The sequence below is a fragment of the Poecilia formosa genome, unplaced genomic scaffold (assembly GCF_000485575.1).
Source record: "Poecilia formosa unplaced genomic scaffold, Poecilia_formosa-5.1.2 Scaffold97, whole genome shotgun sequence".
NCBI classification, from domain to species: domain Eukaryota; kingdom Metazoa; phylum Chordata; class Actinopteri; order Cyprinodontiformes; family Poeciliidae; genus Poecilia; species Poecilia formosa.
In genome coordinates this window covers 510569-536452 of record NW_006800036.1, presented here as the reverse complement: position 1 = coordinate 536452, position 25884 = coordinate 510569, and the positions used below count along the sequence as shown (strand labels likewise).

The window sequence follows — 25884 nt, the reverse complement described above, 5'->3', positions numbered from 1 at the left end:
TGTGTGTGTGTGTGTGTGTGTGTGTGTTATATTTGCTTCATACCTCCATTTTGCGTTTGCCTGGCTGTGACCAGCAGACAAAATGTGGGTCATAACATGAGATGTTTTGATTCACGGCTCAGCTGATGATGCGACTTCTGCCTCTTTCTGCAGCGCTCTGTTTTGGATTCACATATCTCTATTTGAACATGGAGGCTGTGACTCACGCTCTAAATTGCTGTTCATGTCTAGCGACAATATCTGCTTATGATTTGTCATTTGAGTGATGTAATATTTTTAACATAATGAAATACTTGCAAGGAGTCAATGATGAAAAATGCTTATTTTTTTTCTTCCATTTGTTAAATATATCCAAACTACAAGAAAGCACAACATTACAACGCATAATTACATTAGATAAACGTTGAATAAAGATAATCTTTTTAATCTTTTTTTTTTTTTATCTTGATTTCAAAACCTCTACCTCAATGTATGAATCTGCATCAGATTTATTTCTTTTGTGGCCCATCTTGGAATAGAAAGTCCCAGATTTATTTTTCACAGCTAAAATTGACAGTATGTAAACGACTTTTTCCATCCATTCTGCCATAAACTATCAATCGTTTATATCACCGCAGGTGAATTCACAATGTGCGTATATGTGAAAGCTTTGCTTTTATTTCTGTTCTGGTTAACTCTGGGTCCGTTTGTCCCTTTATTTGTCCATTTTTGTCAAGTGTTGCCAAATCGTCCGTTTAGCATATATTCACTGGAAATAGTACATATCAGTTCAGATCAGTTTATTTATTTTCTTATTTTTTCAGAATAAAAAGGCTCAGATTTGACAAACATTTTAATTGCATATTATTTTCTAAAACCGTTGTATCACATCTCATTTCTGCTTATTTAGGTTTTTTTCCCAGTTTCGGCCAATTAATCCTTGTAACAGATTCTGATCGAACCATAGCAACGCCAAGTGACTTGGTGTTACTATGCTAAGTAACTACATTGACTTAGGGCATACCCAGATTAGATTATTGGAAATCACTTTCAGCCACTGGTTGTCAAAGTGAGTCCAAAGCCTTCTTGGGTATTAAATCATGCACGGTCTGTATGAAATGTCCAGAAAACCATTTTGTTTTAGATTAGAAAAAATCAGATATGAAAGAAAACTATAGTTTCATGGTTAAAGGGGTGTAACTTCCAGTCCATCAAAGATGAAACTGAGATTTTATTAACACTTTTGATGATGCCTTTTAAATTATGTTTCATCATATTTGTGTTTATCTTTCAATCCTTTTTTTTTTCTTAATTATTTGGAACAATTTTGATCCAATAATAAACAGTTTAGTGGGTTTTTAGTAGCGCAGACGTGAAGCTTAGTGAAGGTCAGGTTAATGTAGTCTAGTCCAGATGGATTCATGTGTTTGTTGAGCCACCGGATGAGTTTGTGTCTCTGCATGTGTCACAGGAACATGATGTGGAGACCCCTTACGGGATGCTGCATGTGGTGATCCGAGGCGCTCCCAAGGGCAACAAGCCTGCAATCCTCACCTACCATGATGTGGGATTGAACCGTGAGTATTCGAAAGAAAAAACAGTGTTACCAGAGGTTGATGTTTCTGCAGGTCTCAGAGGCGATAATTGGCGCTCTTTGTCATGTTTCAATTAGACATCCCGACTTTTCTGTCTAATATGCAACACGCCGTAAGGCTAAAGTCATATCTAAGAAAATAAAGGAAGACATTTTTAAATTAGTGCAAAAAAAAAAATATATATATATATATATATATAAATATATATATATCAGAATTTCATCTTTGAGGAAGATGAAACGAGAAGAGCAAGAAAAAAGGAACTGGCCACAATGAGTGAGATTTTTGTATGGTGACTATTGTGTGCAAATTCATTACAGTTATGTTATATACTAACTACAAAAAACACAAGGCCAGCATTCAGACTGTTGTCAGAATACTTTTGCCACTAAAGAAGATGCTGGAAACCCATTTAGTCAGCTTCAAAGTATCTTTTTCAAAGCTTCTAATGAGGTATAAAAGCTTGAGGCTGTAGTGAATGTTTACATGAAGTTCAGTCTTTGTTTGTACTGATGATTTTGTTCAATAGCCAATAAAAAATTTGACTTTTTACCAATTTAACCATTTTAAAATCCTGATGTAAATATGCCAGGTAGTAAACAAACCTAATGAACTGAGTATTTCAATATTTTTGGAGTAGTTTTTATTACTGATTCTCATTCACTGAAGCCAAACTCAAAATACTGATGGCGACAATATTATGTTTAACTTTTTCTCTTTTTCATTACATCTGAAGATGACAAGATTCAAGACTAGTTGTGTCTAAAACATATCATTAAAATACGTAAATGTACAACCAGGTAGATTCATGACAAAAGCACACATTTTTTATATTAATACAAAAAATTGATGCCTACAATAAAGAGAAGACCATATACAATGCTTTACTTGAGATTAATAAGGACGCAAAAATACACATGTAAAATACATTTCAGACAAGTACTTAGGTTTCAATTAGTTTTAAACATCACCAGTTCTGCCTTCTTTTAAAATAAAATATAATCACTGAAGACAGTCGAAAGGTTTAATTTGTTACTCTACTTATTTCAAGCCAGTGTAATGGAGATGACTTAGAATAAGTAGCTAATTATTTAACCTCTAAAAAATGTTAAAATCCAACTTTAACCCAGTTAGGACAGCCTAGTTTAACTTATGCAGCTTAGAATGGCTTTAGAACGGCAGATAATCAGGATAATCACACAGATGTAAGTGTGAAAAATGGACAAAGTCAATTATGCAAATGAAGACAAACCCAGTTATCGAGTTCATCTAGTAAAATAAATGTTCATTTATCCTGAATGAGGACAAAAGTACAATTTCAAAAAGCTGAAGCAGGTATTATGACTTGCTCGCTGCACAACGATCGCCTCAATCTCTGTGTTGATCTGTCACCACATTTATGTCAAAGTTGAAGGTCACTGAACGAACGCCTTACATGCCTGAATGCAACACTAGCTGATTGGTATTTCATTAAATCAGACCCTAGAGAAACGATACGGAGACAGAAACTGCCTCAGAGGGGAGGTTGTGTAAAAATGCAAAGACGAAAATAGTAAAGAGGTGATGAAAGAGGCATGGATGAAATGTAGGTCAGAAAAACATCCCTATCCTGCAGAGAAAAGTGGGTGGGGCCAACCAGCAGCAATGCGGCGCTGCCGCGATGAGTGAAGGTGGGATAAGGATGGTGGTGGGGGGCTTTGTGCACCATCCAATGCTGGCATGACTGCAGATATCAGCTTGTTTTTGTTATCTGACCTGCTGCTTTGTCGCCTGGTTCTGCCTAAATTCAGAAGTTAAGGGGGGAAAAAAATCTAATTATCAACCCTATAAACTAAAAATTAATAACAAATGTCTTAATGTATTTTCCTGCAGCAGAGCCACATGACTCTTAGTATCTGCAGCTTGTCATTTAACCAAAGGACAGAGGAAAATGCACAAAATGCAGAGAAACACGGCTGAAATTAGGTGGAAATTCAGTCTTCCGTCAAAATAAGGCTTAATAAGCAGATGGCGGGGAAATCTGCCAGAGGCCTGATGAGGACCACCGAAGAGGGGAGAACATGAAACAAGGATCGCGTGTGCGTATGTGTGTGTACGGGATGCGGGGGGGCTACATGGAAAATGAAATGAAGAGAAAGGGATTAGAAGTGAGCATGCAGAGGGTCAGTTTAAGAAAAGAGGTCAGGCAGCAGGAATTGTTGCAGATGATGGAGCTAAAGTATTAAATCTGACTGCAGAGGAAGCGCAGGATGAAGACAGGAGGAGAATACGAGCTTTTGCATGGGGTGAGGTAAAGAAAGTCCAAAAAGAGAAAGTAGGTCATGGAGTCGGTGGGAGTGCAGACACACTGAGCGTGCGTCGACGATTCAGCGTGTTGCTGATGGGCAAGTTCTCACCTCAGTGATGCTCACTTAATGTAATGACCACATTCTGTTGCATCTACCTCTTTTCCTGTCTTCCCCTACTTTTCTCTTCTAACCCAGTTGTCATGTTAATTGGTTCGTTTAATTAAAGCCGCTCTGTCAGAGCCCTGAGGAGGAAACATTGTTGCTGTGTGGTTTCACTGACTCGGACACACATGGGCTGAAAGTAGGACGACCGCAGAACCGGTGGGAGGAGGGCAGAGGAAGCGCTGACACTATAGATTAAGCTATTCCAGAGTTTAATGTTCCGAGTTTTTTCCACCGCGCTTCAGGAAATAGGGCTCTAAGTTTCAAACTAATCCTTTGTGAGTCACTGCCACAACAAGCTGGATTCTCTGAATATCAGAAACTAAAAATATTTTTAAATTTTAAGACGGATGGAGCGTGGCAGGCACCGAAATTAGTGTCAACAACCAAGAAACATCAAGTAAGGCAGTCGGACATTTTGGAAAGTTAAAAAGTTCTTGGAAATATCTTTTTTTTTTTTTATATATACCGCAGATGAAAACAAGAATCACTTCTGTTTTATGTTTTGTTTTACATATTTCTCATGTTCGGTTTAGATTAAAACTTTAATTAAGTGATAAAACCAACAGTTTCATTGTTTTCATTGTTTTGACACTGGAATGAGAAAAACGTGACAGTTTAGCTTGCACTAAATGCACTAATACTTAGTTTGGGCTTGAAATATTTTCTAAACACTTTCTAAACACAAGTTATTTAAATATATGACCAGGTACCATTTAGTTTTGGCTCAGGCTAACCGTAACTGCATGTTTATTGCTTCCACAGATTGTATTAGAAAGTTATTCAATCAAGAAGCCATTATGCAAAATGAAACCCAATCTCACAAATATTGAGTTAAAGCTGAATATTTCGACACATTTCAATCCCCCCAAACTTGTTTGATTAGGGAAAATATGATAAATTAAAGTTTAGCTTTAGTTAGCTATGACTACATTGTCATCAGGTATAACATTAAAATGTGTTTGAATATTGTGAATTTATACAATTAAAGCGATGGTTTTACTATTAAGGCATATTTCAATTGAATATTTCAGTCACACTAAAATATAGAGAATTATTAGAGAAATTTGAAAGCATTATAGTTAACTTTAACTAGGTAAAGTTACCATTACAGCTCATCATAGAGAAAGTTGATCCTTAAAATTGCAAGATATATTTTGAAATCAAAGAAAATGTTTGCATTTTTTTTTATTTTAGACTAATACTTTGCACTTCTTATAAACCTGAATAACAATTTTAGAACTGTTAATAATTAGCCACATTAGCAATAATCAGGGCTAGCCATAGTGTGATGCATATTCAGTAAGCTTACATTTCCCTGCTCCTGTCCCTCCATCATTGTGCTTTTTTCCTCCTCCAGACAAAATGTGCTTCAATCCCTTCTTCAATAACGAGGACATGCAGGAGATCACCAAGCACTTTGTGATTTGTCATGTCGACGCCCCAGGACAACACGTCGGAGCTACGCAGTTCCCACAAGGGTATGAAGCATTTCATGCTTTAAAAAGACAAATTTCATTGTTGAATGGAGAACATGTTCATCATTGAACACTTTAATTATCAAAGGCTTATGCCTGTAATTAAGCTGAGCATGATTAAGTTTCCAAAGACACCAATTCTTTATTTGTTTTTAATGTAATTTTTACTAAACTATAATTTTAAGCATATTTCCTTTTTTGCTTTTGTTTTCTTTTTTGTTTTTTGTTTTTTACATTACTTTATCGGTGCAACTAATACTGGAATAAGGATTTATATATAGTCAAGAAAAGGGTAAAGATTACAGAATCCTAAAATGAAAAAACTCTGACAAGTCTGACAAAAAGTGTAAAGCCATTGATAAATTATGGATTAAAAAGGTTTGATTATCTGTTGAAGGACATAATTTGTCTATAAGTTGAATTAAAAGGACAAACTGTGTCATTTTCCTCCACAGGTACCAGTATCCCACCATGGACCAGCTGGCTGGGATGCTGCCCACTGTTGTGCAGCATTTTGGGTTGGTTTCATTTGCATTAAAACTCAATTGCTTGTACATTTACAGTTTATATCAGTGTCTGAGAAACCAAACACTGTTGGAAGTAACTGCAAATGATTGTGGGAAAAACCATTTGGAGCTTTATGCTTCATTTTACAACATTTATAAAGTATTAAACAAATGTAGCCAGAAGGTAATGATTACATTTCTCCTATAAGGTTTTGTTTTTAAACTTGATTCAGCTGAGATTTATATTTGCTTCTAACAATTATTCTGGGTAGATTACTTGTAATTTTTTGCTGATCTTATTATTCTTATTATCAGATTCAAGAGCATCGTTGGGATCGGAGTCGGCGCTGGAGCTTATATTCTGGCCAAATTCGCTGTGAGTTAAACTCTTATCCTATATCCTGCACCTCTTTGTCAATTATCAACTTCTTTATCAATCTTTAAGTGTTTACCGTTTTCCACTGCATTAGGTTCCAGTTAATGTTTAATAATGTCTCAGCTTTAGGCACATTTTAACCATTTGCTGCATGTAAAAATGGACCCAAAAATGTAGATTTTTTTTTTTTTTCCTATTTGGTTGACTTGACCTAAGTTTTTGTAGCTACAGCAACCACTGCAGTTATTTTGTAATAATTTATCAAAATAAATGGAAAACAGAAAAGAGTACATTGCTGTGGTATGAATTTAATCACAGATTTTCCTGAAAAATACCATAATTAAAACAACATGGACTGTTACTTCACATTTATACCTAAAATGATGTAAATGTAAGGAGCTGCACTAGTTAATAAGTGGCTTTCTTTCCATTAAAGTAGCTGTTGTGCTTCTTTGCTCAGCTGTTGTTCCCTGACATGGTGGAGGGTTTGGTTCTCCTCAACATCGACCCGAACGGCAAAGGATGGATTGACTGGGCTGCCTCCAAGGTGCCTCTTTTTGATCCTACTTCTAATTCAGGTCTTTGTAAAGTCAGGTGGGGTTTTTGTGTTAAGCAGCTGTCGGTAAACGTGTGTCGTTGTTGCACCTTTAGCTGTCGGGTCTGACCAGCACCATCCCAGACACTGTGCTGCCACATCTTTTCAGCCAGGTAAGATCAGACTTTTTTTTCTTTTTTCTATTTCTCTTACGTTTTCTTGTTTTAGAATCGGAAACATAATAATCGAGTTACAAAAACAAACAGAATACAGTAAATAAATCGTTTGGATCCATCCGTGCTTGGTGTGTGCGCAGGACGAAATGGTGAACAACACAGAACTGGTTCAGAGTTACCGACAACAGATAACCAACTCCATCAACCACCAAAACCTCCAGCTTTTCTGGAACATGTACAACAGGTGAACGAGCAAACCAGCAATCTTGTTCCAGTCTGAAAGGCAAAACCTTTTACGTGACAGAGAGGCTCAAACTCGCACGGTTTTCCTCTTTTGTTTGTTTGCTTCAGTCGGAGGGACCTGGAGATGAACCGTGGTGGGACAACGATTAATGCCAAGACCTTGAAGTGAGTTTTCAGGAACTTATTTTTACTGTACACCTTCATACATGCTTTATGATTTTGACCATGCCTGACTACAAAGGACCACTGTTGGTTTTACATGGTAAAAATTCATAGTTATAGTTGTTTTGCATTGATTATAACATGACTTTCCATGAATATAGGAAAAGAGGAGTTTTGTTTCTTTGTTCAAAAACGTTGCAAAGTCTTTGAGAGTAAAGTGTTCAGTAAAACCAAGAGAATTTGAAGGAACATCCTAAATGGTTTTCTGCAGGTGTCCAGTGATGCTGGTTGTGGGAGACAACGCTCCTGCCGAAGAGGGAGTGGTGAGTCCGACATCATAATCCACGTTTAGGTAGAACAACACAGCCAGCTAATAGTAACAAGATGAGACTTTATACAATCTGGGGCAAAAGAAAATGTGACTAGACAAAAATGTACTAAAATATTTGACAAAAACGAAAATCTATTCTTTTCAAACAAACTGTTTTCTGAACAGTTTCATCCGTGAAGGTTTGACTTGTCCATATGTTGTGCATTAAGAAATCTTTCATAAAACGATTCAGTCCTAAACTGTGTTCAGAGTAGCACTTTAGACTAAATTAGAAAGCAAGATAGCCTAATTTAATATTTGAACTGAAGGCAATGAAATGCAAATCAAAAAACTGTGAAACAGCCCTTTAGTTCAGCGCTGACAAGATGTCAGCTGAACTGCTGTTGGTGACAATTTAGCCGGATTTTCTGAATGGTTACCCAAACGTTTGCAAATGTCGTCACACATATCATCAGATATCAAAAACTTGTATTGTACTCCATATCTCATTTTCTTCTTTATAAAAATGAAATAAATAAAAAGAATTCCCTGAAGATTTGCATGAAGTGTCCAGTTGAATGAATCGCCTCAGTCATGGTCAAAATGACACCGTTTTGCTGCTGACCCCACAGAATCCCCCTGAGGGCCGAGAACGGCCCACAGGCCACACTTTGGACACCCCCGAGCTAGACGTTTCAAAAGTCTAATACATGAGATCAGTGTTTTGTAAAAAATCAGTTCTTCTGTCAGCAGCCTTCCTCATTTAGCAGAGCCTGTCAATGTGAGTCAGAGTAAATAAGCAATAATCTAACTGGAGCTCCAGGCAGCGGACCGCCCTCCCCTCCCTGCTCCGTTCAGTGTTTTGTTCTCCGTTCAGTGTTTTGTTCTCCGTTCAGTGTTTTGTTCTCCGTTCAGTGTTTTGTTCTCCGTTCAGTGTTTTGTTCTTGGCTCGTTAATTCAGTCAGCTACTGTTTGTTCTCATTCAGGTAAACAGAAACAGGTCAGCCAGCAGAAACCCGGCCCTCTTACTCCACAACCCCGCTGCCCCTGCAGGAATGCTGTCCATCTGTGTGTCTTTATGAGGATGATGCATGCCTGCGATACTATACGTGTGCAGATATGCATGCGTGTGTGTGTGTGTGTGTGTGTGTGTGTGTGTGGGTGTGTGTATTCTCAAAGGGACAGATGGCTTGGCTGTGTCTCTGGGGTTCCCTTGTTTGAAGTGGCCCAGATATGCATGCCCTTCTGCACCAGTTAATCTGCAGCGTGCCCAGATTCTCCTCTTTCCGACGGAGATGCAGCAGGGAGGGATGTTATTATGAAACATCCCACAGAAAGGAAAGTCAAACGGAGATGAAGATGCGGAGGAGAAGGGATGTAAACAGAAGTTGCTTTGTTGGCTCTAACAGATGCGGTTTGAGTTTAATATTCAACGTTTTCTCGTTGACGATGCAGGAGCTGCTGAAGTGGTCTACTTACATTGAGATATGAATGAATAATTTTTCTATGTTTGACATTTTCACCCGTTTTCTATTCCTGTCCTGTGGCCTGACCTGCATTTTTTTATCAATTAGCATCCGAGATTAAATGCAGCAGAGTGAAAAGAGCTGCCATGTGTGTGATGTTCACTTTGTGCGTTTGTGTCTGGGCAGTGTTGCATTATGTGAATTAGTGCACATCTGTCTAGTTTATGTGTGTGAACAGTTCAGCCGAGCCTCTGCCAGCCAGACTGACTCATCTCTGCAGCAGCACGCTGCACCATCTGGGTTACAGACACGCAGTCCACTGGAACGTGTGTTGCTAATTCTGAGCAAGGTTTATGGATTTTAGAGTTGTACGTAATGAAAATGAGAAATAAAATGCAAGAAAAATAAAACCCAGTCAATCTGGCTGAATATTTAAAAAAAAAATCTCCTCTACTGGAGCTGCTATAAAAATGCTAACACTAAGTAAAACTGATGTATGACCAAACAATGCAATATTTTATCTAATTTTGTCTTCAAGGTTGAGTGCAACTCCAAGCTGGATCCAACCAACACCACCTTCCTAAAGGTAACTTCATCTTTATCGTACTTAATTCGGTTTTATTAACATAAAGGACAAAATCTTAAGGCAGAACGAAGTTTATCAACCGTTCGGCTTTAAGTCGAGCCAAATTAATAAAGTACTTTGTCATCTGCGTAAAGGCACATTTTAACTGCAAAAAGAATAAAAAACAAAATGTGGTCTAAAATACTCCCTGTGGGTACTGATGCATGCTGCCGTTGCTAATCTGATGCAAACAACGTCTGAAATGTTTAAATCTTAGCGCTGATGTTTGATTTCTTCTCATGGCAGATGGCTGACTCTGGTGGACTGCCACAGCTCACGCAGGTAACATCACAAACACAAGACTTCCTGCCAAACAAAAACAAACATCCAGGCAAACAATGACGGCAGCATTTACAGTGTGAACTTTCTTCCAGCCAGGGAAGCTGACTGAAGCCTTCAAGTATTTCCTGCAGGGAATGGGCTACAGTGAGTATCCTGAACTTGTACCAAGATTAGCAAAAGCAATGAAGAAATATTTCTAGTGTGCATATGAAGAAAATGTTTTGATGCAGAGGGAGATGAATTGTTAATCTTGCCCTCTGTCTTCCTTGCCCCGTTCTTTCAGTCGCTAATGTGAAGGATCGGAGGTTAAGTGGAGGGCCAGGTACTTCCTCCTTCCCATTCAGCTCTGACCTCTTACTTGCTGCCCTCTTCAATGGCATTTTCAAATTTATTTCCATTTTGTTTTTGGTTCATCTCTTGGGTTATGAATATTATAATATTTTTTGGGCTGTGATTATCTGTTTCACTTTTTTTATTTTTCTTTTTTTAATCAGACCAAATTTTTCCTTCAGTGGAAAAATACACTGTCCTCACTCCCCGTTCCCCCATTTCCTACTCCATCGCATCCCCGATTATGCTCTTTGCATGGAGTTATGCTTAGCTTTGAGCAAAAGCATTCAAATTAAAGTCACAACAAACAAATGGATGTTTTCGAATGAAAATTTAAGCATATGCAAAAATGGGTGCCACTGGGAGTCGAGACCTCCAGGTGGATATTTTTGCATATCTGCTGAAAACCAGATGTTTTCATACACTGTATGAAAAGATACGTAGCCTTCTTTTCAATAATTTCACAAGAAATTGGACTACATTTTTCCCTCTATCTGGAAAAAAATACCAAGATGATGTCCTGTGTGTAAATGCCGGGAGGACGAGAGAGAATTCATGGAGATTTTAACTTTCTTCAAATTCGGTAGTTTACATATCGTTCCCTAAAATGTGGCGCAACTGCCTCCAAGCAACATGACTTTGGTCAAATCTTTTGGGTGTTTTTTTCACAAGCTGCTTTTTACCCTTTCCTCCTGAGAAAACAGGTGTAACTGAGTCAGCATTGTAGTCTGTCTTGCTTTCTTACACCATTTCAGCTCGGCTGAAACTCGGTCTTTGGGAGATCAGGGCTTCGTAACGGCCTGATTTCACACAGCATGGATTTTTATCATTTGCAGGTGGTGGAAACCGAAACAGTGGGACAATTTTTATTTACGTCTTTAGCAAGATTTGTCCAAATACTGGTTAAGATGTGTGGTGCAACACTTTGACTATTAACAAATCGCAAATTGACAAATCAATCAATCAGTTATCCTTACAGTAATGCTAAAGATGACCTTTAGCATTACAGTACAGTAAAGGTCATCTGTACTGACCTTTTCGTACAGATGAAACAAATCATTTCAGAAAGTGACGTGGCCATTGGATTTACTTAATAAAATAGATGAACTGAATACATTTATTTAAAATATAGCTCTTCTGATTATTCCCAATGATGTTTGTGTGTCGTAACCTGAGAATAATATGCATGGTGCCAACGATGTGTCTCTCTGCCGACACATTAGCAGCTTTTTTTACAGCCCAATTTTCTTTAATGGCTGCTTTACAAGCCAGTCAGCTGAAAAAGAGGAATAATCTTCAGTTATTCGCATTAGCATGTCCTCCCTACATCTCCCTGACATTACCTCATTACGTTGTTTTTGTTTTTTGTTTTTTTTTGGGGGAGGGGTCTGGGGAGGGACTCTTTCCAAAAATTTAACTGCCTCTTCTTCTCCTCTTCCTCTTCTCAGTGCCCTCTGCCAGCATGACCCGCCTGGCCCGCTCCAGGACAGCCTCCCTGACCAGCGCCGGCTCCGTGGAGGGGTCCCGCTCCCGCGCCTGCACCAACTCCGACAGCGGCGAGGGTGTCGGCGCGGTCTCCCAGACCATGGAGGTGTCCTGCTGAGGAGCCACAGAGAAAAGGGAGGAAGAGGGGTAGTGGCGGGTGGAGAGGGGAGAAGAGGATCAAAAATAAGGCTTGATGATGAGTGTCAGCTGGCGGCTTTCTCTCTCTCGCTGTCTTCATCTTTGTCTGCCATCTTCTTCCCCTTGTCACTGTAAAATACCATCTGTACTGCCTCTAACACATCCGGCAGACCTTTGACGATCCACCCCAAACCCCTTTCACCCCACACTTAAAGATTTAAACTGCTGGTTTTGCTCTTGAAGTGTCATTCTTGTGTTTGCTAAGTGTTCCTCATTTAATTTGCCTGCACCCCTCTAATCCCCTTCCTCTCCCCCCGAGAAAAGACACACACACTCACGCACCTACACAAACAACTGGTTACCCACACACCGATATGTAATTTAAAAGCTCCTGTTTGTTTCGAAGGTAAAAAAAAAAATTAAAAAAAAATGAGAAGGAAAGCAGAACTTTTTGGGGGTGCCACAAAGGTAAATAAATGAAAACGGATAAATGCATGTGGATTTTGGAAAGTAGTTCATGTTGTTTGTGAGAAACTGGCAGCATCTCTCTCTGCAGCGCTTATGAGGAAGCTGATCTCCTGCCATAAGAGGGCCGGTGAGAACAAAAAAAAAAAAAGGTGCGTCCAGAGTCGGGCAGATTTCATCACGTGGTCTTACCGTAGCATGATGTGTTAGACATGATGTGTTAGGTTATTTTAGAGCCTAGTTAGAACAGAGCGCACTGAAGCAAAGCTGCACTTGGTCTGAGTTCATTTTTAAGATACGACAATTGGATGCTGCCATCTTCCCCAGCCTGGCCCTGTAGATTTACTTTTCCACTAAAAATAAAGTGGAGGCAACTTCTCTCTCCTCTGATCCCGGAAATTAAACTCCCATCAGTTTAAACAGATGCAGGGAGCTGAAGCGTTTGGAGTAAGGGTGATTTTTTTTTTATTTTTTTTTTATGCAAGAAGACAATCTGGAGCAGCGTGGTTTCAAATGAGGCACGCAGTTTCTGAAGGATGCGCATTTTTTAAGTTACAGGAAAGGTAAAAAACATTACAATCATTTCTAGGATGGTGGCAGTTCTGTGTTGCATGTTTATCTCTGCACTATGGTGACGGTTGAAACTACATTTTCTTATATGAAATTTGTATGCATGGAAAGTGTTTTTAGTGTTTAAGCTGTTTGTTTAGAGTTAAACTCATCTGTAAAAGTTTATATATTTTATTTTAGATTAGTGGTCATACTGAACCAAAACAGGATGATATGATGATGTTTCATAGTCTGTATTATTTGTTCATCCCAGGATGAAATACCTCAGATTTGAGAAAGTTTTGCTGTTTAAAATAATATTGTTAGTTCTTTAGAATAAGTAGAATATTTTTATATTCCTTATATGACTGTAGGAATAGTTTTTAGATCTTTCAAACTACTTTTCTGTCTTTTTGAGAGGAAAGTTGCATCAATCAGTCAACCAGAGATTAGATTTATCTTGGTAGACGATGATTTGTTAAAAAAAAAGTTTTCTTTCCGATTGTTTTGATAAAAGCATCAAAACTAAAAATTCACATTATTTCTGTTCTATAAATGCATCAGCCAAAGCACATTGGCCTACTTTGATGCACTTTTTCTTTATGTAACCAGTTTCATAAAAATCACATAGAGACTAGGAGCAAGTAGTTTAATGCATAGATGTAGGATAATCTTGTAGTTGTTTTTTTTTCTTTGTTTGTTTGTTAGATTTAAAACTACTACCTCTATCAAAAAACTGGACCACATTTCTTCTCTTTTGTGTTTTATAATTGTTAGAATGAAAGAAAATAAGGAAGAGCCTGTTTCTCTACTCTAGTGAAATCATTTGGGGAAATCTCCTTCTTTCTTGCAATTGTCAGGCCGGGCTGGTGAACACGACTGCTTTAGCTGAAACGTTCAGTGAGATTTACTGAGTGCAGCTTTAAGGTGTGTGTAGGTCACTTCACGTTAAAGACAATCCACAACACAATGATAGCTTAGAATTGTTAAACACATATTTGCATGTGAATGTAAATCTTAGGGCATTCCTGTGTGAGTAGTACGTGAAAATAGCAACGTTTTCGTTAGGCTGATTAGATGGATGTTTAGAGTCGTAGATGCGACACCCATCGTGGATCTGAGGCTCTTCTGCACCGACGCGGTTCTGGCAGTAGTCGGCTGTTTGCAGGCTCCGACGTGAAAATCACGCTCTGACCAGAAGCCCAACCAGAACAGGTTTGGAGAGTCAAGGCACCCGAGAATTTCCTCTACAGCGCCCAGCTCTGTTGCATGGATATACCAAAGCTACACCCTCACACTTTCCACCTTACGACACACAAGCGCACATTTTTCGCCCATTTACTGAAAGGAGAGCTGTGTGGGCTGGGTTTTGTGATGAGTCTGTGCCAAAGAAAAACACAAAATGTACACAAACTCATCGCCCCATGGTCAGTGAGTGATTTGATGTTTAGCCATGATCTCACTAGCTTAGCGCTTTTAGTCGTGCAACAAGAGTAGTTTGTGACTAAGGCACGTGCTGTCCTCTGTGAACTCTGGCCATCTTTACTGAGACTAAACATGGTGCTCCCCGGGTTTTTATTTAGCTGCATTAACATCCAGTATTCACGTACCCTCACTTCACTTGTGACTGATTTCTGTTTTTGTTTTTTCAATGAAACAAAGCATTTCCGTCCCCTTTAGGAAGGGGCGTAGCTTCCAAATACTGAGGTGTGCGTTCCCTTGAGGCAGCCTGCCAGAGACGGGGCTTTTTTGGCGCCATTTGGGCTCCAAGCTCGGAATGTAGGGCAACCCCCAGCCATCTTAAAAATAAAAAATAAAAATATCCCCCTTCCCTAAAAAAAATTAAATAAAAATAATAAAAAAAATCACAAGGTGCCCCGGCTCTAACAGGCAAGTCCAGCCGCACCCTAAAGGGCTATCAGCTGAAGTCACTTTTCCAGAGTGTTGTAGTAACTGTTCTGGAGCACCAGGGGGCGACAGGGAGCGCGCAGAGAGTGGTGGCTAAAGCAGAACGGAGAGAGATGCTGCCCTGGAAAAATAGTTGAATGAATGTTAAAGGAAAAGAATGTGAATCTGTTGACGCATGAGAGATTAACTGTTGTCGATATATTTAAAAAAAAAATTTTTACATAAGCTGAAAGCGGATTACGAGATCTGATCAAAACACCCTGCGAGTGAATTTTTCAAACAGTCGAGACTGCATGTAGCGGAGTTCGTGTTCGGTCATCTTTCAGTGTTTCTTCTCTTCACTAAAAGCTATTTTCTGCCTTCTTACACTCTGGTTTCCTCCCACACAACTTCGACCCACACTGCCTGGGGGGCTCCTGAATGTATCTTGTCCCTTTTTTGAAGTGCTGTACGGTATTGTCATCCTACACCTCGATCTCACCACGGTTTGCACTTCTTCTCCGTGCCCCCAACATTTAACCCTGAACATGAAAACAGCAGATCCGTCCTCCGCCTTCTTCTTTAAACAGAAAAGTCCACGGCTCCCTGTCAGCTACTCACTGGATCGGTTTGTTTAGACCTCCTCGCTCGTGTAGATACTTTTTATTTCTAGAGCAGGTTACCATTACCAAACACTAACACTACTGTAACGTGAGAAAACACATTTCTGTTTCTCTCCCCTGCATTTTTTTTTATAGTTAACTGTAGGGTGTAACCTCATCTTGGTATAATGATCTTGATAATCGTGTTACTACTACTCTTATGCTTCTACTTACTGCCATTATTATTGATTTGTATGAAGCAATAAGGTCTTTTTTTCTTGTTTGTTTCATATTGTGGGAGTCTTCCCTGTTAGCTTGTTTCTATTCACAACAGTAGAAAGACTCTTACCTGCTTCGTTGTCATTCAGATGTGTAATGTACAATTTAAATATAATATATATACTATATAAATACAAACTTAGCTGTCTCTGTCCATGTACTGGTCAAGTAACAAGAAATAAAGACTAAGTGTCAGAATTTCAGAAGTTGTCTGTCACTTTTTTTTTTTCTTCATTTGTTTTCAGATGAAGCTTGAAAAAACTACAGCTACCAGCAGCTGTGAAGCTCACTCACACCCAACAGCGCCACCTAGGAAACGTCTAACCCAGGTCCATTTACAGTATTGATCCTTTGTGCATCTTCGGGGGATTCTACCAAATATTTTATTAGATTTAATTGGGATTTTCTGTGATAGATCAGGACAAAGTTGGGCAAACCTCAAGATTAAAGAAGATGGGAGATGGTTTTCAAAAAAATAAAAATGCAAAAAGTTTGCTGTAGATTTTTATTCACACCTTTTTTTTTTTAGAAGGATTTCAGCAGTGAACATTATTTGGACATGTTGTCAACCTGCATCAAATGACTACACAAATCATCTTGAGGACAGGAAATGGTCCCGGCATCCCAGATCTAGCTCCAAGTCTAATAAAGTGTGATAACTTTGACTAAATGTCATTTACCCTCCTGGATAATTGATGGCTGAGATTACAGGCCATGACAAGGAATGTTCTGTTTTCATTTAAATTAAATCAGATATTAAGGAGATAACATTAGTCGATGAAACTGGAAAGCAGAAGGAAGGTCACTTTTAAAAAGAAAACGTTTTTTAAGACATAAAGAAGATGAATTTTCAGATTAGCGCAATGCTTTCTGGCACTTATTCAGCATTACTGCTGCTTTGATCACATTTGAAACAAAACCTTGTAAGAGAGCATTTGGGCATCATTCTGCATATGCAACATCTGGTCCACTGGACTGTAGTTTAAGAACAGAATGTCAGAAGACACCTTATTTATGAAAATGCCAACTTTGAAACTCTCCTTCCCTGTCGTCGTGTCAAGAGAATAAAAGATCTCCTCTGTGTTTTTGTTGACAAAACGTGTTGCGTAGAGGACGCCACAGGCCATGAACGTGTTGGTCACGCTTCGCTTGTAGACTGAAGTCCGCCAGGTCCTGCTGAGCTTTGGCGGCTCACCCTCCTCCACCTTCGATAGAACCAGGTTCCCGTGGTCCTGGGTGGTGGTGTAGACCACCCAGACGCCCGACTCGTCCGTGGCCAGGTCCAGGTCCGTGAACGGGTAGCACTCTTCAAGGTGGCAGAAATCGCCCTTTGAGTTATACCTGGTAAACAAGCAGAGGTGATTACAGAACAGCGTTTTAGTTTTGGACGGTTCTTTTGTCCTTTGCAATAACGGAATACAACAAGTTGAAAACATTTATAAATCACGATGAAAAATATTTCAGAGTATGCCTCATAAAACTTAAAGGTCAGCGTTTGATCAGGTGCCGCATTTTTTTCCTGAAGGTTATTTAGTTATATTGAGCCATAACCATCTTTCACTCACTCCCATTGACGTAGCATATTACATAAAACTACTGAAATTCTTGCTGTGCCTTTCAGGTCCCATCCAAACAGAGATGATTTTATGTATGTCTGCGACAGTTTCTTGTGCCAGATGGACACGTGATTTTTCTTCAATTTTTCTCTGTCAACATTGATATTGACAGATTTTCACAGTCGCCATGAGTTTCATTAGACGCTCCTAGCATTGTTCAGAGTATGCTGTAATTTTCTGACTTTTATTCTTACGTTCACAACTTCAATAAGAGTTAAGCACCGACCTGGTTCCTTTGGGTAAATCCAAGGTGGTCACACCTTTGGAGGTGAGGTTGAATCGACAAACTGCGTCTTTGTTGTAGCAGTTGTAGTACAAGGCCCCTGCATACAGAACCACATTCGGGCCCTGGATGGTGTTGGTGGTCGGGTTAGACGGATGGATCTGAACATTTCCTGAGGACAAAGAAGACGTAAAGCATTCGGTTTGAATTCACATCACAAAAGGTGATTAAAAAAAATTACCTCCTAAGTGACATTTTCTGTAATCGGTCAACCTACACATGAAATATTCAAGCAATCAGTTCTCTTCTGGAGATAATCAAAGACAAATTGATTTTTAGTTTTTATTTTTAGAAACACAGTTGTAATCAAGCCTGTGGGGGCTCAGGCTCTCACCTGGAACACTGATCCCAACAATGAGAGAGCTCAGGCTGGAGTAGAGACGGACGTAATGGGCGTATCTGTTGCTGGACGTCAACATCACCCTCCAGTGCCAGCTCTCCTTCCCCGGCTCTGGTTTGGGATCCCGACCCCAGGCTCCGTACTTGTACGAACCGGGATACTCTCCAGCTGTGTGGACCCTTGGTCCGGTGATGTTGACGAGACGACCATGAGGACAGGCGCCTAGGAGAATGTGAAATCAAAACATCCAGGAAGATATCAAGCACATCTAGGGATAGTTGTATTTTCACAGTTTCAACAATTCCCAATTTTCCATCAGCAGGAAACTTCATTTAAACGACCCTGTTTATGATTCAAACGACCATTTTCTGTGGTTCTGTTGAGCTTATGTGATGGGCTGTTCCATTCAGAATTTTAGGACTTACCACCAATTGGCTGAGTGGGTTGGATAGTGGGGAAAACTCCATTGTTTCTGCACTGGTCCAGGTCTCTCTTCAGTCGCTGGTTGGCTTGTTGTCTCTTCACCACCTGCATGGTGTCAAATTTTTCCAGCTCCTCCATCTCTTCCTTTACATTCTCCAGCTAAAAAAAAGAAGAAAAAAAACCCAATGAATGTTAATTATTAATGATTTGGACTCAATAATGTTCTGTAAATGTATTTAAATCTGTCCAAATGTGGCGACACTGATGAGAGACTTGTCATTTAAAGACAAAGCACTAAAAGTACTGAAGGGTTATGAATTTACCTGCTGAGCTACGTTTTCACTGAGGCGGTCGCTTTCTGCGTTGGTTCTGTTGAGCTTATCAATCATCTGCTGGATCTCTGCGAGCTCGTTCTCGATGATGTGCAGACTCAGAACTCCAAACAGCTCTCCATCATCCTCCTTTTCCAGCATCGCCACGTCCTGCTCCAGCTGGGGCAGGCGTCGACTCAGGCCCAGCAGCAGGCTGTCCAAGGCGGCGCTCTGTCAGAGCAGTAAGCAATCAAGCAGTGCATGGATGTAGACACGCAGCAAGTTCAAGTCCATTTGAAAACGAGGAGACTGGCCTACCTTTTGCGGAGTGATGGTGTTTATGCAGCCTAAGGCGGCATCCTGTGCTGCTTTCAGCTTGTCGTAGGGAAACTGTTTCTCCGAACTTATCAGCTCACACTGACAGTCATCTGACAGCGCTTTCTGAAATAACGACACATTACAAACAGAGAGAGAGATGAGCAAGTAATTGATACCTAGAAATAAATACCATTAATAACCTGCTTACCTGCTGGGTGACAGCGAACAGGGCCCACAATGGAAGGACGACGAGCAGCTTCATGATGCATCAGAGAGCAAATCAAACAGTCTGTGAAACCAGCCTCGCTGCAGCACCAGCTACTATTTCATGAACACTCCCACACCGACTGCATGTGAGTCGGTGGATTTGCATGCTTTGCAGGGTTTCACTTCCTCTTTGCAGATGCGATTGTGGCAATGTGGGATTTCTTTGTTTGACCTGTTGATGAAACGCACAACAGAGATGGGTACAATATGCAAGGTCATTTGTTCTGGGTGGATAGATTTTGCAAAAAGAAGAGTTGTTCTTTTTGTTGTTCAAGTTGTTCTGGTAATACATTGCCTAATCAGTTAGTGTGGAAAAACTTGTATGCCTGGGAAAAACTCTTATTGCTCAAAGTCCACTTAGAAAATGCACAACGATGCAAAATTATCTGAAGTTACATTTTATTTTACTTTGCTTGAGATTAGAACATTTGTCTTCCTTTTTTTTTTTTAAATGTATTATTATTTCTCTACTTTTTGTTTCCCGTAGCACCTTTCAAGTTGGTACAATAAACAATAAAGTTGCTAATCGCCTTCAGTATGTTGACCAATATACAGAATGACTCATTGAACTGTTTTCAATAAATAAATGTCCACGCTACAACCAAACAGTCATTGTTACTTATCTTCAGTTGTATTTTTGTGTTTAACCCTGACACAAAGTACCTCATAAGTGGAAGATATTGCAAGTCATTTGTAGATGGATATTTAACAATTTTAGTTATTGATATTATATGTTCTTTTACGGGGCAACTTTAGAGCTGAAATGTTATAGAAAGTCAAACAATAACATTCATGGAAAAAAAGGGAAATGGGAGAGTCCTTAGGTGACAATATTTGTTGTGAAACTCCATAGTTTTAGCTGTTTTGCAGTTTCATATGCATGTGAAATCTGTCACGGTTTTGCAGTCATTTAAATTCAGGTTTTTCACATCACATCAATTTATGAAAGCTAAAACTCTCAAAGTGTAACTCCAGAATAAAATCAAGATGTGATGCAAAAAATTATTGGGTCTTAAATTAATGTGAAACAGCAGAAAGAATCAAAATTTAAAAGCTCATCTAATTGCACAACATCTGCATCAAAAAATGTTATTCATAGAAAAGACATTTGTTGTTGGGGCCAGCTGTCCCTCAGTGATGAAAGAAGTGATTATTTTGTATTTTTGTGAAGTAAAACTACCACATGTATTAGTGTGATGGAAATAATACCTTTCGCATGAGAGAAACAGGAAATGAGTGACTCCTGAGTCAACCACAGCTGTTGTAAAACTAGCTACAATTTCCTTTTCTGGGGAACATTTATATCCCCAGTGCCTCTTAAATTGAAATAAGTAAAGACATGGGTTTATGCAGTGCATTGTTTGATGGCATACACAATTTTTAAACATTTTCAAATTTAAAGTGAAGTTGTGATTTGAAAAATTTCACAGTTTACACAGAAGAGCTTCCTCGTTTGCAAGGGTGGTTCTGTTTTCTCTCTCTGCTCTAAAATAATACCAGTTCACACATTTGTTTTCACTTGCAATTATTGTAAACACATTAGCACATAATCTTACTTTTAGGGGTTCAGAAAGGATGCCGTAGTAATAATAAGTAAGTCTTACATGATAAAAGAAAGCCTAATGTTGTTACTGTTTTAAGTTGTTTGTTGTTGGCAGTTTGTAGAAAAGGACACAATCAATGTTAAACTATTTGCTCTTGGAGTCAAACTATGTCCATTATATTTTTCATTGTTGGTGTTATCATTACTTGTATATAATTTTTAAACAATCTGTAAAAGATGGCAGTTTTCGGGTAAATAATTGACAAATGGCATTATGTTGTATCTAGTTTTAATCATTCTGTTGATTATGAAACGCTGGGAAAGACGATTTTGTCATCTGCATAGAAGAACAATATCACCTTTGACCAACCAATGGATTATAACACTTAATTTAGAAAAACGTATCTAATACTGCAGTACAAATAAAATGCGTTTTGTTCAAACTTGTCAACTTTTAGATCTGTCTGCTTCAGCACCCCTGACTCCAATATTAGCTCATTAGCAGCTTGCTGTAACTGCATGCTAACGAGACACTTAAGTCAAGGAACAAATCTAAAAGTTGCAGCACCTTTAGGTCTCCTATATCAGTTTGAGACTGCCGGTATAAGAGATTTGTTTAAAATGTGCTTGTTTGAAATGATATAAAAATGTAATAAGCTGCACAAATGGATGGACGTCATCATTCTATTCAGCTCAGTGATGCTGGCTCAATGACATGTTGCTGAGTTGAGAGGGAGGAAGTGATTTTGTTTTTCAGGGTGAAACGGTGTGTTCCAAAAACATGAAAAAAACAAAAGCTCTTGCATAACAAAAGGGGAATGGGCGACTCCTGAATCAACCATATTTGTTGTGAAACTTTATAGTTTCCCATCCTTTGTGGGGTTTCATGTGGATGTGAAAGCTTTCTGTGGTGACAGATTTGTGACTCATCAGAGGGTTTGGTCGTAGTATTTCAGCGAAGGGAGAGAAAAGGGGAGATATTTGGCATTAAGGTCTCCTGCTGTGAAGATGCTGGCATTTCTCCTTCTTCTGTTAACATCCCTAGTGAGTTTTAAATCTATTCTTAATGTTTCTTTTTGTTAATGCAGCTTTTTACCAGTGTTCTGTTTACTGCACTGTTTTTTTGTGTGTGTAACTCCAGAAAGGTGGAGATGCCCAACGTGTGATCGGCCGGAGTAAAGATGGCTCCTGCCACTGTGAGGTGAACTCCACCATGTGGTCCTTCCCGGTGCTAAAGTACGAAGGTGTGCTGCTGCAGGTTAAAACCTGTGAGGGATCTCTGAGCAGTCTGCAGGAACAGGTACGAAGTAAAACTGCTGGAAAACTGATATTTTACATTAAATTATTTGGATTTCATGAAAAGACGTCATGTTTAGTGCTTAAATACATGTCAATTAATAATGACACTTTTATGGTTTATACATCAAGCATTAAAGGATTATTAACTGAGAAAGTTATATGACATGAGGTTGATAGATTGAAAACATTTAACTGCTCTTACTTTGTATTTTTACTTCTTCAATAAGCAGTAAAAAGTGCAAATATTAGGGACATGTTCATGATGACAGACTGACATAGAATAAACTGAATATAAATAAAAAAATATTGAATGTAACATTTATTTCTGTGCCCAATTAGCCCACAACCCTCCAATAATGCCAAACCTCTGCATTTTTGTTAGTCCTTTACATCAGACTCTTTCTGTTCGGGGTTTTATTCTCCCTTCTCTCCGCCCCCCATGTAGGCATAATGTAGCTAAATAAAGTTTAAATATGAAAATCCTCTTTGACTATTTAAATCACTTGGATTATTTTTAAGGAAATGGGTGATTATTTTTCAGTTGAACATATGTAGCTTCACACAAAATTATCAGTCTCTGATGTTAACATCTATGAATAAAATCTTGTCTATATATATAAAAGCCATTGAGTTTCTATTTCTGTTTCTCCTCAGGTGTTGCTCTCCACCACTCGTCTTCCTCAGATTCAGGCTCAAGTTGAAAATGTGACAGCCCGACTCCAGCCCTTTCAGTACCTTCGCCACCAGGGCCTGTACACCGCGCTGTCGCTGCGCCTGCTGGGTCAAGAACTCAGCCAGCTAGAGATCGACCTCAGTGTAGTCCACACCCAGCTGAACAACACGCAGACACAGAAACTTTCCACAGAGGTACAACAAAGTGCAGAAAAAAAAAAGGATTCTCATAAATGTTTACTGTTCTGAGAGGGTGTGTGTTTATGTTTGTTTGCCAGGTGGGTAAACTGCGGAAAGATGTAGAAAAGATGCACATCTCAGACACTATTAATCTAAAGACCGTGAAAGAAAATTTCCGCTACCTGAAGAACAGCGTGGAGTCCTGCAAGACAATTCCCAAAGACTTTAAAGGTAAGGTGTTGTATTAATCAATTATGACACATGTTCAGTGTAAACAGTAGGTACACCATCCACCATTTTTAATTTTGGCCTACCTCACTTCATTTTTTTGAATGAAGTCATTAAGTGTTGATGCCAAACACTTACCCAGTGTTTCATACCACTCCTATATGAAACACCTAATGAAATATTGAAAGCGTAATCTGTACTAAAGACACTTTTTCCTCGTTTCAGGCCAGCACAGGTACTGCATGAAGGGTCTTATTACCAATATCAGTGAACCTGTTACAACCAAAATCAGTCCCTATGGTAAGAACTACATCTCTGGATCATGGGGCAGACAAGCGCAGATGGACACAGAGGGAGAGAAGGACAGCTACTGGGTTCAAACTCTGCTCAGCAGCCACATCTATGGTAACACCCTCCGTGTTTACCAAACCTACGAAGACTTCATGGCATCTGTCAACCATAAGGACTACACCCTTGCCCCATCCTACACTCATGCTGATGCCGTCGAGGGTCCAAGCGGTGTCCTGTACGGTGAAGCTCTGTACTATCACTGCTTCGGCTCTACCGACGTCTGCCGCTACGACCTGAAGACCAACTCTGTCAAGCGGGCAACCATTCCAGGTACTGGTGTTGGGATCAAAAACAAGTTTCCATATTGTTACTATGACTGCCGCTCGCATAGCGACGTGGATGTGGAGGCCGATGAAACCGGGCTGTGGGTGATCTACACCACTCTCGGCAACCACGGTAATCTGGTAGTGAGCAGGTTAGTTTGGGATGGCGAAGCTCAGGTTCTCAACGTGACACAGATCTGGGAGACGAGGCTTTTCAAGAAGGCGGTAAGCAACGCTTTCATGGTGTGTGGTGTGATGTACGCCACTCGTTATGTGAACGATTACAGAGAGGAAGTATTCTACGCCTTCGACACAGCTACTGGTAAAGAGGACAACTCTCTGGCTCTGCCACTGGAGAAAGTTGCTAAAGGAGTGGCTAGTCTGAGCTACAACCCGGTCAACAGGCAGATCTACATGTACAATGATGGATATCTTCTGGCCTATCAGGCTTACTTTTGATTTCATGGAATAATTTTATTTTTGAGCTAAATTGATTCAACACAACACAAATATTACTCAAAAACGATGCTGAATGAGCAAAAGTGTTGGCTAAACAACAACAACGTTTGTTAGCCAATCAAAGATGTTAGCCTAAGTGTTGACTTATCAATAATGACAATGCCATTTCAAAAATGTTGTGGTATAATTAATAATGGTCCATCTGTAATGTGTAATGTTTGTTAATCCTGCAATACTATTTGAATAAAGATGTTGGTTATCTAGCAAATTTTACCAAACAATATTGTCAGAGTTTATCTTAATAAATGATAAATCTCTTGTTTTAAAAAGCACATGTAATCACACTGTGGCTTTTTTTTTTTATTTGGATGTTTGCTGCACCCTTTTGAATCAATGTATAGGAAATGTATCGCTTTTGTTATGTCCCCTCTTCAAAAACAGTTTAATATTCAATGAAGTATCCCTTTCCAATTGGTCCAAAGTCTCTAAAACGTTGCCATGGTAACCTGCAGGGTCAGCGGCAGCTGCTCTTATCCCTCCCTCATTCATCATCAGAAATTATGTCAAATATTATAATTTGACACATATTATAATTATAATTTACATGCAATTGAAATTGTAATTTCAATTGCATGCAAATTATAATTATATTTTTTGTAGATTTCTTTTATCATGCGTTTAGGGTATCACATTCCAAACTGTCTGAAGTCTATTATTTGCATTTTTCCTGGTAGTTTTTCTACAAGGCAGCCTGTAGATGGCACAATTGTCCAAGGATTTTACATATTCATTCACTCAAAATTAGGCACTGTGATTTGCTGTCTTGTGAGATTTTATTTATTAATTTTTTGTTCTGTTTGTAGGACAAACTGTGAATGTTTTTTTTTGTATTTATTCACATTTCAATCAAAATTGTATATTTAAAATTACATCAGCAATTCTTGGTAATTAATTGAAAAACTTAAATTCACATTATAGCACTGAAATTATTATTTTTTTTTACTGTTGACAAGCTTTTTATGTGTTTTTCTGATCATCTTTTGAAATAAGTTCTAAAAACATCACCACTCTTTTTTTGCAAAAAAAAAAAAGAACAAGTGAAGTAATGATCAGTTTTTACCTGGTATGGAAGATTTCAAAATATATACATAACATCATGTCTGAATGGAATAAGGCAGAATATATCCATGTTTTTATTCTTGAATAAACTTAACATTTTTTTTATTTCATTAAAGAATTGTGAAATCAGTAACATCATACATTTTAGATTTCACCAAATTGTTTTGAATCATATATTTACTCTCTTGAATCTTGTTTACAACAAAATACATTTTTACTTTTTTTTATTTATTTTTGTTGTTAATGTTTCAGTAGATAACTTTTATGAAACATGTTTTTAATATATTTGTAAGA

At 38.8% G+C, this 25884-nt stretch overlaps 3 protein-coding genes across 8 annotated transcripts in view; 2 read left to right on the top strand and 1 right to left on the bottom strand.

The window, feature by feature from the left end:
* Nucleotides 1–12604, top strand: part of ndrg4 (NDRG family member 4) — a 46420-nt gene extending 33816 nt beyond the window's left edge. For 4 of the 6 annotated variants that reach the window (XM_016674512.1, XM_007558517.2, XM_007558519.2 and 1 more), the window contains 14 exons: nucleotides 1451–1556; nucleotides 5385–5505; nucleotides 5958–6020; nucleotides 6324–6384; nucleotides 6845–6931; nucleotides 7036–7092; nucleotides 7236–7339; nucleotides 7447–7503; nucleotides 7772–7823; nucleotides 9815–9862; nucleotides 10148–10183; nucleotides 10276–10327; nucleotides 10467–10505; nucleotides 11962–12604. In XM_016674512.1, coding sequence (XP_016529998.1) covers nucleotides 1451–1556; nucleotides 5385–5505; nucleotides 5958–6020; nucleotides 6324–6384; nucleotides 6845–6931; nucleotides 7036–7092; nucleotides 7236–7339; nucleotides 7447–7503; nucleotides 7772–7823; nucleotides 9815–9862; nucleotides 10148–10183; nucleotides 10276–10327; nucleotides 10467–10505; nucleotides 11962–12116 — 1038 coding nt within the window. In that variant the 3' untranslated portion in view covers nucleotides 12117–12604. The remainder of the gene's footprint in view (nucleotides 1–1450; nucleotides 1557–5384; nucleotides 5506–5957; nucleotides 6021–6323; nucleotides 6385–6844; nucleotides 6932–7035; nucleotides 7093–7235; nucleotides 7340–7446; nucleotides 7504–7771; nucleotides 7824–9814; nucleotides 9863–10147; nucleotides 10184–10275; nucleotides 10328–10466; nucleotides 10506–11961) is intronic. The other 2 variants (XM_007558518.2, XM_007558523.2) reach the window with 1 other exon arrangement.
* A 2196-nt stretch (nucleotides 12605–14800) lies between these two features.
* Nucleotides 14801–19797, bottom strand: LOC103142451 (olfactomedin-4-like). Its single transcript, XM_007558516.2, has 7 exons — nucleotides 19418–19797; nucleotides 19210–19332; nucleotides 18904–19122; nucleotides 18583–18739; nucleotides 18152–18379; nucleotides 17761–17929; nucleotides 14801–17259 (listed from the first exon to the last, which is right to left on the bottom strand). Exons 1-7 carry the CDS (start codon nucleotides 19469–19471, stop codon nucleotides 16821–16823), a joined length of 1389 nt encoding a protein of 462 aa, XP_007558578.1. The 5' UTR covers nucleotides 19472–19797; the 3' UTR covers nucleotides 14801–16820.
* Nucleotides 19798–21292: 1495 nt separating this feature from the next.
* Nucleotides 21293–24803, top strand: LOC103142450 (olfactomedin-like). Its single transcript, XM_007558514.2, has 5 exons — nucleotides 21293–22063; nucleotides 22161–22319; nucleotides 22973–23185; nucleotides 23269–23401; nucleotides 23624–24803. Exons 1-5 carry the CDS (start codon nucleotides 22028–22030, stop codon nucleotides 24469–24471), a joined length of 1389 nt encoding a protein of 462 aa, XP_007558576.1. The 5' UTR covers nucleotides 21293–22027; the 3' UTR covers nucleotides 24472–24803.
* The last annotated feature ends 1081 nt before the right edge of the window (nucleotides 24804–25884 follow it).

Coding starts and splice junctions, on each gene's coding strand:
- LOC103142451 (XM_007558516.2), bottom strand. CDS start 19,471: ATGAAGCTGCTCGTCGTCCTTCCATTGTGGGCCCTGTTCGCTGTCACC. Junction 19,333..19,417: donor TGTTCGCTGTCACCCAGCAG/GTAAGCAGGTTA, acceptor TCGTTATTTCAG/AAAGCGCTGTCAGATGACTG. Junction 18,380..18,582: donor ACCCACTCAGCCAATTGGTG/GTAAGTCCTAAA, acceptor ACATTCTCCTAG/GCGCCTGTCCTCATGGTCGT.
- LOC103142450 (XM_007558514.2), top strand. CDS start 22,028: ATGCTGGCATTTCTCCTTCTTCTGTTAACATCCCTA. Junction 22,064..22,160: donor TTCTTCTGTTAACATCCCTA/GTGAGTTTTAAA, acceptor GTGTAACTCCAG/AAAGGTGGAGATGCCCAACG. Junction 23,402..23,623: donor AATTCCCAAAGACTTTAAAG/GTAAGGTGTTGT, acceptor TCCTCGTTTCAG/GCCAGCACAGGTACTGCATG.